The 15752-nt window shown below is 43.1% G+C and overlaps 1 protein-coding gene across 1 annotated transcript in view; it reads left to right on the top strand.

Annotated features, from left to right (window-relative positions):
• The window catches only part of ANGPTL5 (angiopoietin like 5), a 29663-nt gene continuing 13911 nt past the window's right edge, over positions 1-15752 (top strand). The window contains exons 1-4 of the mRNA XM_054974659.1: positions 1-403; positions 12694-12829; positions 14784-14887; positions 15414-15507. Coding sequence (XP_054830634.1) covers positions 305-403; positions 12694-12829; positions 14784-14887; positions 15414-15507 — 433 coding nt within the window. The 5' untranslated portion in view covers positions 1-304. The remainder of the gene's footprint in view (positions 404-12693; positions 12830-14783; positions 14888-15413; positions 15508-15752) is intronic.

Here is a 15752-nt window from a genome sequence, read left to right on the forward strand (position 1 = left end):
CTGATGTAAAACCCATAGCCACTATGTTCAGTTGTTATTTAAATATTAGCCACTCTGCCTTAATACCAAATCGCTTTAAGATTTCTAAGCGCTCCTAGGATTGAACCGTGTGCGTGTTACATAAAAGCAATTTTGTGCATTTTTTCCCCCAAAGCCTGTTCATAAAAGGGTTGGCTTGCTAGCTAATGTTTGTGCTGTACACATTCCTAAATTCTTAACTCAAGACTTCATCGGCTAACGGACAATATTTTCCAAGACAATTTGAGACTCCCTGAAACCCTTTTTTCATGCCTTCAACTCAGAGATGATCCAGTCGAGAGCTTCCTCACTGATCTTCTTAAGTGTCATATGTTTCATTTGGGCTGATGCTGTGTTTGGTAATGCCAAGCCATGTTCTACAATGGTAAGGTCTGTAATGTGTATGTCTTGAATGGGCGGTAGAAGAATAGAGAGGCTGAAGCCAGGGGATCATGTTTTCGAACTTGTTTTTGGAGGGATATTTATAGTAAGAGAAGTTGCATTCTTCTTGAAAACATCCTGCTGAACCTGCCCTAAAGCAATTAACTTTTATAATTTCAGAAGAATGGTGAATCCACTAAAGTTACCGGGAGTTTTGCCATTCACTTCAGCAAAGATAGGTTTTTTTTTTTTTAAGTTATAGGTGATGGAAACCTACCTCAGCATACGGGCAATGGAATCTTTGGATGAACATCAAGATTCATTTATGCCAGTGTAAACATTGTTTTTAATGTGATTTTTAACATACTGATTTCTCTAAAAGAGGTTTAAAAAATCCAGTCCTTTGGATCTGCTCCTTGTTGCTCTTCTTTTACAATAAGTTTTTACAATAAGTTTAGGATTCATGCTAGTTTCCTGTAGAAGTGTCTCAACTTTTTCATAGAAAGATTGATTTTGAGATTTATTATGTTTCTAAGTTTTAGTAATTCTTTTGAAGCCATAACCACTGAAAGATCTGGCACGAGATTCAGGTGCTTTGCTGCTTATTTGCACAACAAGGAAATCTGTTTATAGTTAAGGATTCTTTTTTTATATCTGTCATGCCAATCCTCCATTAACCACTCAGCTTAAATGTATTTAGGATCAAAGTGTTTGCTTATAGCTTTTTGCCTTAAGTAACTGTTTTATTCAGTTCGAAGTATGCCTTGCAATATACACTATTGTGTCAGTATATTGCCAATGCCAGAAATAACAAATACGGAGATGAACATCTGTAAAAATAGTCAAACAAAAACATTTTAAACGTTTCATATTTTAAATGTTTTCATTTTACACTTTACGTGTTTTCACTTTTTAAAAAGCCTCAAAGAGTACAGTCTTATCAAAGCTATGAACTGTAAAAACAGAGTATTTCCTTGGGTGGGGAAGAAAAGAATGTGAAGGAAATGTTTGGAAAGGGAAATGGTAATTTTTTCCCTTGCTTCAGGGAACTTGATTTCCAACTTTTATATCTTTCTTTGTTAACTTATTTTTTAAAAGTCAGGTTTTAAAAGTAATCACCAGTGATTGTGTATGTTTGTATGTATGTATAGTCCACCTTTCCAACTGAGACCTAAGGTGGATTACACAGTGTGAGTGAATACAATCTAAATAACAGCTACATTTCTAAAATGAAAAGCACTGGGCCGCGAGCCTCTGTACCTCCAATTTCCCCTGGATTTTCCCTAGCTAAAATGACTAAACTGAGGCTGCTGTACAAGACTCATTGGAAAAGACAATACTGTTAGAAAAAGTGGAAGACCCAAAATGAGATGGCTTGGCTCAATAAAAGAAAGTAGCCTCTAGTTTCTCATAAAGTTCCTGTACTCAAATTCCTACTGAGGGATGAGGAGAATTCCGGCTACTTTGGCCTCTAGTTTGCAAGATCTGAGCAAGGCTGTTAAGGATACGATGTTTCAGAGGTTGTTAATTCTTAAGGTTGCCATAAGTTGGAAGCAACTTGACAACACATAACTAACACACTTCTAGGATTGCCAGCTCAATGCTAGCAACCCAAGGAACTTGGGAGCAGGGTGGTGGTGGTGGACAATATCACATGATAATGTGTGAAGTTGTGACATCACTTCCAGATTGTACTTGGAATTGACATGATTTTACCATAAGAAAGTGTGAATTCCTACAACAAACCAGAAGTGACATCATGATGGTGCTCAGGGGCGTATTAACCATTATGTCTACCAGGACATTTCCTGGTGGGCTGATGGCCTTCTTCCCCCACCTAGGCCAGGCCAGGCCAGCGGGAAAAAGGGCTTCCCCCAGCCCTCACATGATGAGAGGGAGGCAGAAGCTACCTAGCCACTTCACGGCGCTCCACATGGAGAGGGGGAAATGGGTGCCCACCTGGCCCTCAGGCGGCACTCACACAACCCTCAAACAGGAAGGGGGAAGCAGTGCCCCTTGTGTGGCTCACCCAGTCCTAGCTGGGGGAGGGGAAGGCAGAGCTTACCCAGCCCCTTAAGGGATGTGTCTGACAAGTGGGTGATGGTGTCTATTCAGATGGGTGAGCAGGCTGCCTCTCCCTCCCTCATTTTGATTGGAGGGGCCAGAGCAGCTGGAGGGTGGGTAGGCAGATTGCCTCATCCTCCCTTTCTCTTTTTGTGGGCTGAGGCCACGGTTGGCTGGGGCCCTTTCCCAGGACTGTTTTTCTCTTCGTCCACTTCTGATGTCAGGCCCTTTGTTCCCACTAGAGTGAAGAGGCCTGGCAGGATCTGGAGCCTGGAAGTAGGAACTTGCCCGCCATCCCTAGGGAAGATGGCAACCATATCTATACCCCTCATCTGACACACACAGATCTGGTTGTGACCTTTCTTATTGTTCAATGATGAGGGGGGAAAAACCATCTTTGTGTATTTGGGGTTCTCTGTTATTATGGCCTTGTACTGTGGCATTCAAAACAGGTTCTACGTTGTTTTCCACATGGAGGTAGGGTAGGGTTGCCAGTCTCCCAGAATTACAACTGAATACTGAGATCACTTCTCCTGGAGTAAGTGGCTGCTTTGGAGGGTGGACTCAATGGCATTGCACCCCACTGTGGTCTCTCCTTTTCCCAAACTCTGCCATCCCAGGCTCTATTCCAAAATCTCCAGGAATTTCCCAACACAGATTTGGCAACCTAGGAGAGGCTTGTGTAAGATTCCCCATTACCACTTTGGCTGCCAATATACCACAGCAGCAACAGACATCCACGTGGCCATTTCTCCTTAGTTTCCCTCTCCCTGTCCCTTTTTGTAAAATCAACACTTTAATATTGTTATATTGATATATGCAATAAGTTTTATGAATTCCTAGCTTTTGATTTTTTAAAAAAAGTAAATCTCTAGAAATTAGCCCATTTCATTGCAGAGAGATGATCCCCCCCCCCATATCTCCACAACAAAAGGGAAGAGAGACTTTTTTTGTAAATGAGAGCTTGGAATTAAGAACCTGTTATATAATGTTATAGCAATGTAACAATATTTAGCTGCCAATAAAAACAAAAAAGCCCCCTGGTGGTGTGTGTGTGTTATGTGCCGTCAAATCTCCTCTGACCTATAAGCGACCCTATAAAGAAAAGACCTCCAAAATGTCCTATCATTAACAGACTTGCCAACTGAAGGACATGGCTTCTTTTAGAGAATTGAATATTCCAATGGTGATGGGAGTGGAGGAATTCTTGAAGGTTAGTTACTGGGCAGCAGCAGTAGTGGAAGGTGACACTGGCGGAGGATCTTTCACAGACAACGGCAGTGCCACTTTAACTAACCCTGGTTAGTACTGCGCTGCAGAAGAAGGCCATGGTAAACCACTTCTGCTAATCTCTTACCTTGAAAACCCTATGATGAGACAATCCTCTGGTGGATGGGGGATGAAATGGCTGCCATGTGTAAAATCGCTACTGTGTGGGTGGGATCGAGAAAATCCAAACTTTCCTGCCCCCACATCAGCTGTCCAGGCTTTTGGGGGATTTCTCCCAAAACTTTGGTACCAAACATGTTTGGGAAATATTAGACTAAAGCCTACTTCCTCATGAGGTGCTCCTGAAAAAAAAAACCCTTCCCAACAGCATTGAACCCTGGTCAAATAATCTGTGTGGAAATGGCCTAGGACTCAACTTGGCTCAGATGAAGTCCTGATTATTTGCCAGTGGTAAGATTACAGGGCTCTGCTGGCCCACACTTAATTTAGTCACATATTCAATCATCATAATGTAGGAGTAGAGAAATGTTCTCTTTGTTTCAGCTTTTGACTTATGAACATGACAGTACTTTGCTCCAGGCATATCACGTTTGGTAAACAGAGTAAATTCCAAGGTTGGTGGGGCAACCTTCTCAATGCATTTGGGGTAATGACTAAGTGGCAAGTATGTATTTGAGTTTGATATATTTGTTCCTGTGCAATTCTTACTACCCCAATGGACACAGAGTCTCTCAACACAAGACATCTTACACTGAATACTCAAGTGTAGGGAGACGCCATGTTAGCTGGGAAGCATAGTTTTAGAAGACCTAAAGCCCACGGAGATTGTTCCTCAGAGGGTTTGTTAATTTCATCTTCGCCTCCCAGAAGGCTCTGTCCATTTCACCTCTCTATAGGAGAGTAGTTTAAAAAGACAGAGCCTACAGAGATTGCTCCTCAGATGGTTTGTTAATTTCATTGTCACCTTTCTAAGGGGAGGTGAAATTGACAGAGCCTTTGGGGATGTGAAAATGAAATTAACAAACCCTCTGAGGAGCGATCTCCACCAGCTCTGGGACTTTTAAAACTATGCTTCCTGGCTAACATTGTGTCTCCCTAAACTTGAGCGTCCTCATGTAAGATGTCTTATGAAGAGAGACTCATAGTGGTGACATTTAATAATAATAATAACATTCAATTTATATACCGCCCTTCAGGACAACTTAATGCCCACTCAGAGCGGTTTACAAAGTATGTCATTATTATCCCCACAACAAAACACCCTGTGAGGTGGGTGGGGCTGAGAGAGCTCTGAGAGAGCTGTGACTGACCCAAGGTCACCCAGCTGGCTTCAAGTGGAGGGGTGGGAAATCAAACCCGGCTCTCCAGATTAGAGTCCCGCACTCTTAACCACTACACCAAACTGGCTGTCTCTTAAAATTGCTATATATTGTCATACATTATTGCAGTTATTGCCTGAGCAGCAGTGATCATTTGCTGATGTTCTACCACTGAGGGGCTGTGCCTCAGTGGTAGAATAACAATTTTGCATGCAGAAGGTCCCAGGTTCAATCCCCAACATCTCCAACTGAAAGGATTGGGAAGTAAGTTGGACCATGAATGGCCAAAAAGACAAATAAGTGGGTACTACTCACTTACCAAGCCTGAATTCTCCCTAGAAGCTAAAATGACAAAACTGAGGCTATTGTACTTTGGTCACATCATGAGAAGACAAGATTCCCTGGAAAAGTCAATAATGCTAGGAAAAGTAGAAGCCAGCAGGAAAAGAGGAAGACTTAAAATGAGATAACTTGACTCAATAAAAGAAGCCACGTCCTCCATTTTGCAGGATCTGAGCAAGTCTGTTAACGACAGAACATTTTGGAGGTCTAGTGTCACCATACGTTGGAGGCAACTTTACAGCACAAAACATACACACAAGTACAACACAGGCAGAGACATTGTCACAGGACAGCAGATCTACCATTCTATGTCAAATTCCCCTGAAAGACAGATCCTCTGAGGACTTGAGTTCTACCCTATCTTCACAACTGTGTGCCTGCTCCACCCTGTCTCCTGTCCTCTGTTTACAATTCCAAGCATCTGACTGCCCTGGCCACGGGTCCTTGTACTAGAGAGTTTGCCTCAGCAGATTTCTTTCTGGTGTTCCCTATGGTTTTCCAGCAACTCCCTGCAGGGGAGTTTTTGCTGTGAGTTCTTCTGTGCACTGAACTGGAAATAAGCCTGATAGAACCAAAAGAAATTCACTTTACTGCAAACCTCTTCACCAGTGCAATATCAATGAATCTGAAGGAAAGCAGCCTTAGGAAATTTTCTCAGAGCCCCGGCATACATTCTCCCAACCCAGAAGTGTGAATGCTGTGAAATGATCACTGCTTCTCAGGCAACAACTGCATTTCCTGGGTCGGGGGGGGGGCATATTATTACAAACGTATGTATAGCTAATGGGTAAATACTGTTTTACAACACTACCTGGTACTTAGAGATTTTTTAAAAAATAGACAATGCCTTTTGGGAAGGGTAAAGAAAAGGCATGCTGGGATATATCCAGAGTGATGAGTCACCCTCTGGAAGACAGAAGAAGACTCAAGTTTATGCTTCTTTGTTTACGGAGAGGTGTGAATATTCTTCCCCTTCTCTTATAGGGATGAAAAGCAAACATGTTTGTGGAAGCCACAAGGATTCTGTCACATGTAACTAGATGCTAAATGGCTTTAGACAGCTTACTGCTCTGTATGATTCTCTCTCTTTCTCTCTCTTTTGCAGTATCTGCCTCCTCCCTTATTCTGCTAGGCAGGCCAATGCTTCCAAGCCCTGCTGGGTACTTGGACAGAACCATTTCCTAATAGCTAAAAGCTTTAAGAAACATAACTATCCTTTTGTCAAAATCAAAAAGAGTCCAGTAGCACCTTTAAGACTAACCAATTTTATTATAGCATAAGCTTTCGAGAATCAAGTTCTCTTCGTCAGATGCCTGATCAAAACTGGGCAGATACAGAAGAGGAGGGGGAAAGAGAGGGAAGGAGGGGAGCATAAATCACAAGAAGGCAGAATGCAATTAGCATAGAGGCAATCAAAACATTCCTTTGCTTGGAAATGTAAACATTTCCTTTTGGTGTGCAGTCAGTTTGTAGCAGTGAAGGTATCCAATTCCTATGTAGTATAAGCCTTCGGTAACCACAGCTCTCCCTGCCAGTTGCATCTGACAAAGAGAACTGTGGTCCCCGAAAGCTCACACCAGGCGTCACTGGGCTCCCCCAGATCACGCCTCTGTAAAGAGAATCTGTTACCTGTGGTAATGTGATAACCATTCATAGTCTCTATTCAGTCCCCGCTTGACAGAGTCAAATTTGCATATGAATTCCAGTTCAGCAGCCTCCCGTTGGATTTTGTTTTTGAAAGGTTTCTGTTGAACCACAGCGACCTTTAAGTCTTTGGTGGAATGTCCTGGTAGATTGAAGTGTTCTCCCACTGGTTTTTGGACGTTTCCATTTCTAATGTCAGATTTGTGTCCATTTATTCTTTTGCATAGAGGTTGGCTGGTTTGTCCAATGTACAGAGCAGAGGGACATTGTTGGCACATGAGGGCATATATCAGATTGGAGGATGAGCAGCTGTAAGAGCCAGAGACAGTGTAGTTGATGCCATTGGGTCCTGTAATTGTATCCTTTTGTCAGAGACTCTGTTAAGCCCATAGGACAGAGTCCTCCATCCATATGCATTATGTAGATGGCATATCAAAATGCTTGGGAGCCTGGACAGGGTAGTGGCAGAAGGCTGTGTGCAAAGTTGCAGCTGCCGCATGCAAACAGTTTGCTGACTTTATCCATTGGTTACATAGTTGTGATCTATGGGTGGTAAGAAAGTCAGTTTATTTGTGCTATGAATGTTTTACTCTGCAGTACAAACAAATAATAAAAATAGTAAAGTGTGACTGTAAGGCAATTTCCGTTAACATGATTGTAAAGCATGACAAAAGCAATTTCTGAGAACGTTTCCCATATAGTATGTTTTATGCCATATGGATCCATCTATTCCTTTTTCAAAGGTTATATTCAACACATGTAAATTACAATCCCACAAAATGCTACAGGACCCGGAAACTTTGCTCCTAATGTCTTGATTAGAGATGGGCACGAACCATAAAAACCTGAACCTTGAGGTTCGTGGTTCGTGGGTTTTCACGAACCAGGAACCACAAACTGGCATGAACTGGGGCAGTTTCCGAACCAGTTCATGGTTTGTGGGGTTTAAATGCCCCTTTCCGGCCGCTTAGCAGCGGCAGGGAAAGAGGCATTTGGCAGTATAAAGGGCCCTGTCCTGCTGTGCAAGCGGCAGGTCCCTTTAAACTATCAGCTGGCAGGTGGCAGGGGGGATCCCCCCCTCCCCACCTGCCAGCTGATAGTTTAAAGGGACCTACCGCTTGCAAGCAGCGGTGCCCTTTAAACTGCCCAAACTCCAGCCCCCACCCCCACCACCCACCCCTAGCCCCAGCCCCAGCCCCACACTTAACTTGCCCTGTGGGCCCGCAGCAGCCTCCCCCTCCTCCCACGAGGGGTGGGAAGGCCATTTTTAACAACAACAACAACATTCGATTTATATACTGCCCTTCAGGACAATTTAATGCCCACTCAGAGTGGTTTACAGAGTATGTCATTGTTATCCCCACAACAAAACACCCTGTGAGGTGAGTGGGGCTGAGAGACCTCCAGAGAGCCGTGACTAGCCCAAGGTCACCCAGCTGGCTTCAAGTGGAGGAGTGCAGAATCAAACCCAGCTCTCCAGATTAGAGTCCCGCACTCTTAACCACTACACCAAATGGTGCGGTGGCCGTTTGAGGGGCAGAAGGGCCGTTTTCGGCCTCCTCCACCTCCCTGTGGGTCCATGCAGCAGCAGAGGAGGCCAAAAATGCTGCGGCCATTTGAGGGCCTCCACCACCACCCTGCGGACCCACACAGCAGCGGAAGAGGCCAAAAAGGGCCTTCCCACCCCTCACGGGAGGAGAGGGAAGATGCCGCGGGCCCGCAGGGCAAGGTAAGTGTGGGGCTGGGGTTGGGGCTGCGGTTTGAGCAGTTGAAAGGGCCCCGTGGCTTGCAAGCGGCAGGTCCCTTTAAACTATCACCTGGAAGGCAGCAAGGGGGGGGATCCCTGGGGAAATGGCCATTTAAACTGCCCCTTTACAACCCAAACGAACCAGTAGACCAGTTTGTGGAAGTTCATGGAAACAAGCTTCCACAAACTGGCCTGGTTGGTGCATTTTTTGGGGTTGTAATTCGATTCGTGCCCATCTCTAGTCCTGATCATCACTTTAGCAAAGATGTGCGACAGTCTTATGTGCTCAGAATCATTTATCTGTTTAACACAGTTCTGCTCAACAGCTGGAAGCTCTGCAGGTAGGGCTACCAAGCCCCTGCTGGAGTTGGGGATTTCTCCACCCCTGCTCCCTATTTTCACTGCTGCTCAGAGTGATGAGAAAAAAATACAAGTGGGAAAAAATACACAGAAGAAAAAAATTGGCTGTCAAGCCAAAGGCTTGATGTTACTTCAGGGGAAAAATCTGGAAGTGATGTCAGTCCTCTCAAGGAATCCCCAGAAACTCTATGGTATAGTTTGCAGCAATTTCTAGATAGCCATGACATCACTTCTGGGTTTTCCCTGGAAGTGACTGTAGGAGAAGGGAACGCTGCCCCTGCCGTGATCTCCCCCCAAAGGACAGCCCTGATTCTCGGTGCTGACAAGAACAAAGATACAAAGATCCAGTATTGGCTATCTCCAGCCCCTCTGTCTATTCCAAAGCTAGAGACCGAAAGGTGAGCCTCTAGCCCTCAGGACGCTAAACCAATTCAGGTCAGCCCTGCGAGGTAGGCAGTTGGCAGGTTGAGTCCCAAAACAAATGAACAGGGTAATGTGGCAAATTGGCCAAGCAACTGGATTCAGATTGAAGCAATGCTCAAACAACTCCACACAAGATATAATTAATGTTTATTAAAGAAGTGCAAAATACTAACTACCAAAGAGCTTAGAAGGGTATAGCAGGAGAAGCAAAATTAACAAAGACTTATTAACTAAGCTAGCATACACTAAAGATCCCTAAGCTTATTCCAGATGTTGCCTATAAGCAAATAGGAGAGTTCAGCAAGATTTCAAGACGACAAATCCAAGAGTACAGTGGGAGACCAGCTATAGATTCCCACTTATTGCATGATCTTCAAAAGTCCATCCTTCCAGAAAGGATGGGCAAACAAGGAGACAGAAGGGGATCCCAAAGGGAATGGAGGAGGAACGCAGAGAGGGATGAAGACTAAAGCCAAAAGACACCTTTTTAAAGACACACTGACCTGCAGCGAGTCAGAACAAACTAGCCAATCAAAGGGCAGATCTGCTAGGCTAGTTCTGCAGTTACTGGGCTCTCAGATAAAAAAAGGAAACACTTTTTTTTAAAATCCCAGGAGACTTTGTGCTAATTAACCAGGACACCAGAAGTGGACTCCCCAAGCCTCTGGCCTTGTGAACTTCACACTTCAAGAGACAGGTTCTTATCTTATCAGTCTGAGCCAGCAGTACCATCTGGGCTCAGTCTTCAAAAAGAAAAGCCATCATTCCCTAATATCAGAGATGGAGGCCATAAACGTTAAAGCCATAAACTTTAAGGGCATACCATCCAAAATACTTAATTCAGAATAATTGATCTGAACAAGAAACAAAGTAAGCTTCTTGACGGTGACATCAGCACAGTCACTGATAGTGCCCCCCCCCCATGTCTCTGCCCTCCCCTGGTCTCCAGCTAGGAACCAGGTTGTGTCTAGCAATCATGGCTCTTTACTGATGTGCTGTCCCAGGTTCAAAGCTGGGACTTTTAGCAAAAACAGGTGCTCTTCTACTTGGGTGTTGCGATGTGGTTCAGATGTAACAACACACCATTGTTTGACCTCTGAGTGATGAGCCTGGATGATTCCAAATAAGGACTAGGCCATAATTTTGAACCCTGGGCTGTATCCATGCAGAGATTTTTCCTGTGCGTTGCCTTCTAAACTGTAGGAGCCAACTGTATGTCATCCTCTAATAGTCCACTTCCTAGAACGTGCCTGTTCTTTCTCAAACCTAGTTTTGCTATGACCTTTCTTTCAAGTGCATTAACAAACCACCTAGAAGGTGAGGATTTTCAAAGGTTCAGCCTGCATCTGCACGATTTTCTCTGCCTCAGCCGCATATGTCCCAATGTCATCAGTGAGGGTTTTAAAAAAATGGTAATTTCTGTTGCACTGCAGTGCAATACCATTATAACTATCTATTGCCACAACCTACTAGTTCCTCTGGTTTCCCAGCTTTAAGCCACTAGCCCTTTTATTGTAAATCTCTGGAAAAAGCTATCCAGTGGCAGAGCAGGGAAAATGAAGAGAAAACAGCAGAGAAAAAGTGCGTATGAAATTCTGTTTCCAGTGCAATTGCGTCTGCAGTTGAATTCATGGAGATGACGACAGGGAAACAGGCTTCTCACCTTATGGATGCAGCCCTGGTTTAGAGGAAAGAAAGCAAATGGGATTTCTCTGTGGTGGCCTCTACCCTGTGGAGGCCTGAGGAGGTCAGGAGAGCCCCCCCTTCTCCTGGCTTTCCACAAATGATGCAAAACTGAATTATTCAAAAAGGCGTTTTACTCAGATAGGAGGGAGGTATTGTAGGGATGGGGTCTCAGATGCTTTGCTAATGAGTTGGTGACTTCACCACTATGTTGTCTTGCATATTATCTATTGCTTTGAATATGTGTTCCTATATACTACCTGTGCTTCATGTTATCTAACGTCAGTCCTAGAATTGATTATGTTCTGTTTCAGCAGTTCTTAAACTCTGTATTGGATCCTTGCTAATGCTATGCCTTTGTAAACTTGTATTTATTTATCCTATGGAACTGTCCTTGACTGTAGGGAAATGTCCTTGATACTGATTGTACTAGTCTCACAGTATGTAATTCCACCTTTAGTCTCAGTGAGAAAGGTGGACTATAAATGACATAAATAAAAAATCCATATGTAATAAACTATGGTTAAAGCAAGGGAAGAGGGAAGGTGAGCATAAGACTGAGTATCCCTCAATCTCATTCATTTCATTACTTAACAGCAATCCCAGACTAGCCACCAGGTGTACTTTAAATGGCCAGACAGCTGGTTAAGATCCTCTTCTCAAGCCCTGATAAGGTTGCCAGCCGAGTGCTGACAACACCTAGAAGATTTTGTGGGGTGGACTATGGGGAGGATGAACCTCACTGAGATGGTGATGTCACTTCTGTGATGTCATTCTTCCACCACTTTAGGAGTTCCTCCAATCTCCATGGCAAAGAAACAAATTTCTAGAGCATTGTGGATACATTTGTGACATCATTCCTCCCCATTTCCCACTTTTACTAGAGTGGCTGAGAACAGAGTGAGCTGGCAGGGGTATAAGGTTGCCCACCACAGCAGGCAACCTGACAATCTTAAATCTCAATCTCCATGCCTCACCTGCAGAGGTGAGGTTGGTAGAACCCAGAGTCAAGGCCTTTTCAGTGGTGGCACCTTGCCTTTGCAATACCCTCCTATATGAGTCTTGCCTTATGCCCACCTACTTTATTATTTAGGTGCTCAGTCTTTAACTGAGGAGTTAGATCTTTTAAAGTTGTTCTTAAAGTCTGCTCTAGCCCAAGGACTGCTTTATGGATATCATTTTAGGTTGTTGAGTGTTGTTTATACTGTTTTAATGCCTCAGCTTGTTTTTATGGCTTGCTGAAAAGTTTCAAACTGCTATTTTAATGGTTTTCTTTGTGAGCTACCTCAGGCAGGCCTGTGGAGAACTGTATATACGTTTTCTAAATAAATTAACAGAGAGCCCCAACTCAGTACATCTATGAGATAAATGTTTAAAAACATGAGTTTCCTACATTCATACTTTGAAATCCTTGAATAAGAGAGCTAGATTACTATATTTTCTACAGATTTCTTTAATTTTCTCTACTGTTTGCTGTTACAGAATACTTCCCTCACGAGCACAGACAGCCCAGCAACAAAAAATCAAACAGCAGATATTCCACAAGAGAAGAAACAATGCTGTATGCCTTGTGACTTTCAAGCTAAAGTAATGCGGGAAGAAAAACATTATATGTGTAGTACGTTCCTTCTTAATTTTACTCTTTCCTGCCATGCCATTTCAAAATAAAGTCATACAATCAAGCCATAATTATTCTGCATTATTCTGATTTTTTTGTTCATTTTCAAATTGCTAATTCACCACTTATTGACTGTAGCATCACACAATAACTTTTGCATGTAGACATGGGCATGAACAGAAAAAAACATGAACATGGTGTTCGTTATTCACTGCCATCCACGGACAACGAACATTGATGAACATGACCTGTTCATGAACATGTTTGTTGTTTGTTGTTCGTGGGGGGCATCAGGCTCTCCTCCAGCCATCAAGATCCCTACCGCACCACTCCCAGAAACCCTACCTGAGCAGGCAGCAGGAAAGGTACCAATAATAAATAATAGCTTGGCCCCAGAGCCTGGCAGCAGCCCTGGAACCTGAAGGGGTAGATCCCTACCACACCACTCCCAGAAACTTTACCTGAGCAGGCAGCAGGAAAGGTACCAGTAATAAATCATAGCTTCGCCCAGAGCCTGGCAGCAGCCCTGGAACTCGAAGAGGTAGGTCCCTATCCCACCACACACAAAGAAAACTGAAGCTCTAATGCACTCACCCTGTCTCTCAAAATGCCAATAGCAACGGTCTCTCCCTCACTGTCTGCAAAACCAGAGCTGGGAGCCCCCCTCCCCCCTGCTCTTTTCTTCCTTGTAACAAATTTGGAGCTCCACACTTGAAAGGAAGACCTGCCTATCAAGCTAAATTGGGCTTAGATTGGGGTTTCCAGGGCAACAGCAGTTCAGACAGAATTCAGGCAGTCCCTGCCTCTGGTTGCCAAGGGAATTGATTGCAGGTGCCAGACTGTTTGGCTTGATGAACAGCAACAAACAGCAATGAACGAGGCTTGCAACGACCACCTGTTCGTTTAGAATGGGGCCTCGCAAACAGCTTGTTCGCAAACAGCTGATTGGGCTGTTCGTGGCTTTTTTTTGTTCATATTGCTGTTCGTGCCCATCTCTAGTATAAACCAGCCACCATGTATTAGAGATAGGATTTCAGCAGAGACAGTTTACGTATTCATCCACAAGGCATCATCTGTTAAGTAATCAAGGAGTCTAACCTCAGCAATCTCATGTTGTTCCAAAGGACTACAGCCAAGTGATACATGTGCATGTGTGAAGCAGACCTTAGAAACACTTCACTGACCCTGAGGCCTGGCAGCCTGTTTGATATAAGCCTTACAGCCGCAACCCTGTATGGTAGATCAAACTACCCCCTTAAAGGAATACCAGTTCTTGTAACTGGCAGCACTCTCTTGGGGGTTTGACTTTCTCAGCCCTGCTAACTGAATTCTTGAATCAAAAGTACAAGGACCAAGCTACCATTTCTCCCAAATGAACTTGTTCTCCTCATCCAATCAGATCTTTATCAGAGGTCCTTCTTTGGGTCCCCCAAGAGTTTAGGGATGAGCGGGTTGGTGACCAAAGACAAGTACAGTTGTGGCTTCCTCTGGAGAAAGGTTCATCTGGTTCTTTCACTGTAGGCAGTGTAGGCCAGGAAAAGACTTTTTTATTTCCTTCTGCTTTTAGTTCTTCCCATTTTAATCACCTTGTTAATGGCTCTTTTGCTGTTTTCTTGTTGGGTTTTTAATCACCTTGTTGATAGCTCTTTTGCTGTTTTCTTGTTCTTGATGGGTTTTGTTGCACTTTTTTTAATGTGTTGTATAATATTTTGACCATATTTCGGGGGTAGTGGTAGAGTGGACAATTAATAACAAATTTAGCTATAGTCCCTTTCTGAACTGCCACTCTATCACCATAGCAGATGTATTCAAAAGCCTAAAAATGGTGTCCCATATTAACTTGAGAAGCTGACTTACAAAGCTTGACATTTCCATGCAATACTAACACATTCTATACTGTTGTGTATATCATTGTATTGTTTAAATAACTTTAAAACAATCTGTTTGCTCCAAGGGAATTTGCAGACTTCTCTAGTTGAATATGCAAGAAGTACCAAGAAAATGATAAGAAACATGATGGACGACCACCAGTCTTCTCTGGATTATCTTTCTAATCAGGTGCCTGCTATTACTAGCAGAATAAATTGCTCTGTACAGGAACTAGTATTAATGTATAATTTTCTTAATCCAAATGAAATTTGAATTACAAATTTAACAAATGCTTTCATAAAAGAAGCTTGTGCTTCAGTTCTTCAGCTGCAAGTACAGGGTGGTTTAGTTGTAATGGAGTAACTACTGTTCTCTTATCATACAATATGCATAAGGCACCGCTGTGAATAGATATCAAGAAAAAATCGAAGTAATTGAAGATAGGCCCCTAGAGCTTTGTGCAATACTTGGTTTCAGTCCAGAATATTTATTCAGCACATAGAATCAGTTTGAACATTGATAAGCAGATATTTTATAGTTACATTCTTTTAAAAAAACCAAAATGATATCTAAACTGCAGACGTGATCCACTGAAAAACTGAGCACTTTTTAGTCATGTGCTTCTGACTATGAGCAAATTCTAAACATCAGAGAATGCAGATCTGGCCGGAAACTGTAACAATATTTAACCATTATTCTTCTTGTAAACACACAGGTTAATGAACTTATGAGTCGGATCATGCTGTTAAACAATGACATTTCCAGAAGACCAATGGATGTATTTCCTCATAGAGCAATTCAGTCTCACGGTAAAGACTTCTCTTGCCTAGTAGTTATTGTTTCTCTTTTTTAATCCTATAATTATTCTGGAAACACAATGAAAACAATCAAAATGGAAGGGGCTCGGGCAGTTGTTTTAAAGCTGTATATTTTTATTCCTTGTTATAATACCCTTTGAATTGCTAATTTCCTTCTTCCTAATCTGCCTCATGAGTCATGATGACCCCAAACTATTGTCTTATCATTAAAGTCCGCTTTTCTCCATATGGTGGCT

The sequence above is a fragment of the Eublepharis macularius genome, chromosome 3 (genome assembly GCF_028583425.1).
Source record: "Eublepharis macularius isolate TG4126 chromosome 3, MPM_Emac_v1.0, whole genome shotgun sequence".
In the NCBI taxonomy this organism is placed as follows: domain Eukaryota; kingdom Metazoa; phylum Chordata; class Lepidosauria; order Squamata; family Eublepharidae; genus Eublepharis; species Eublepharis macularius.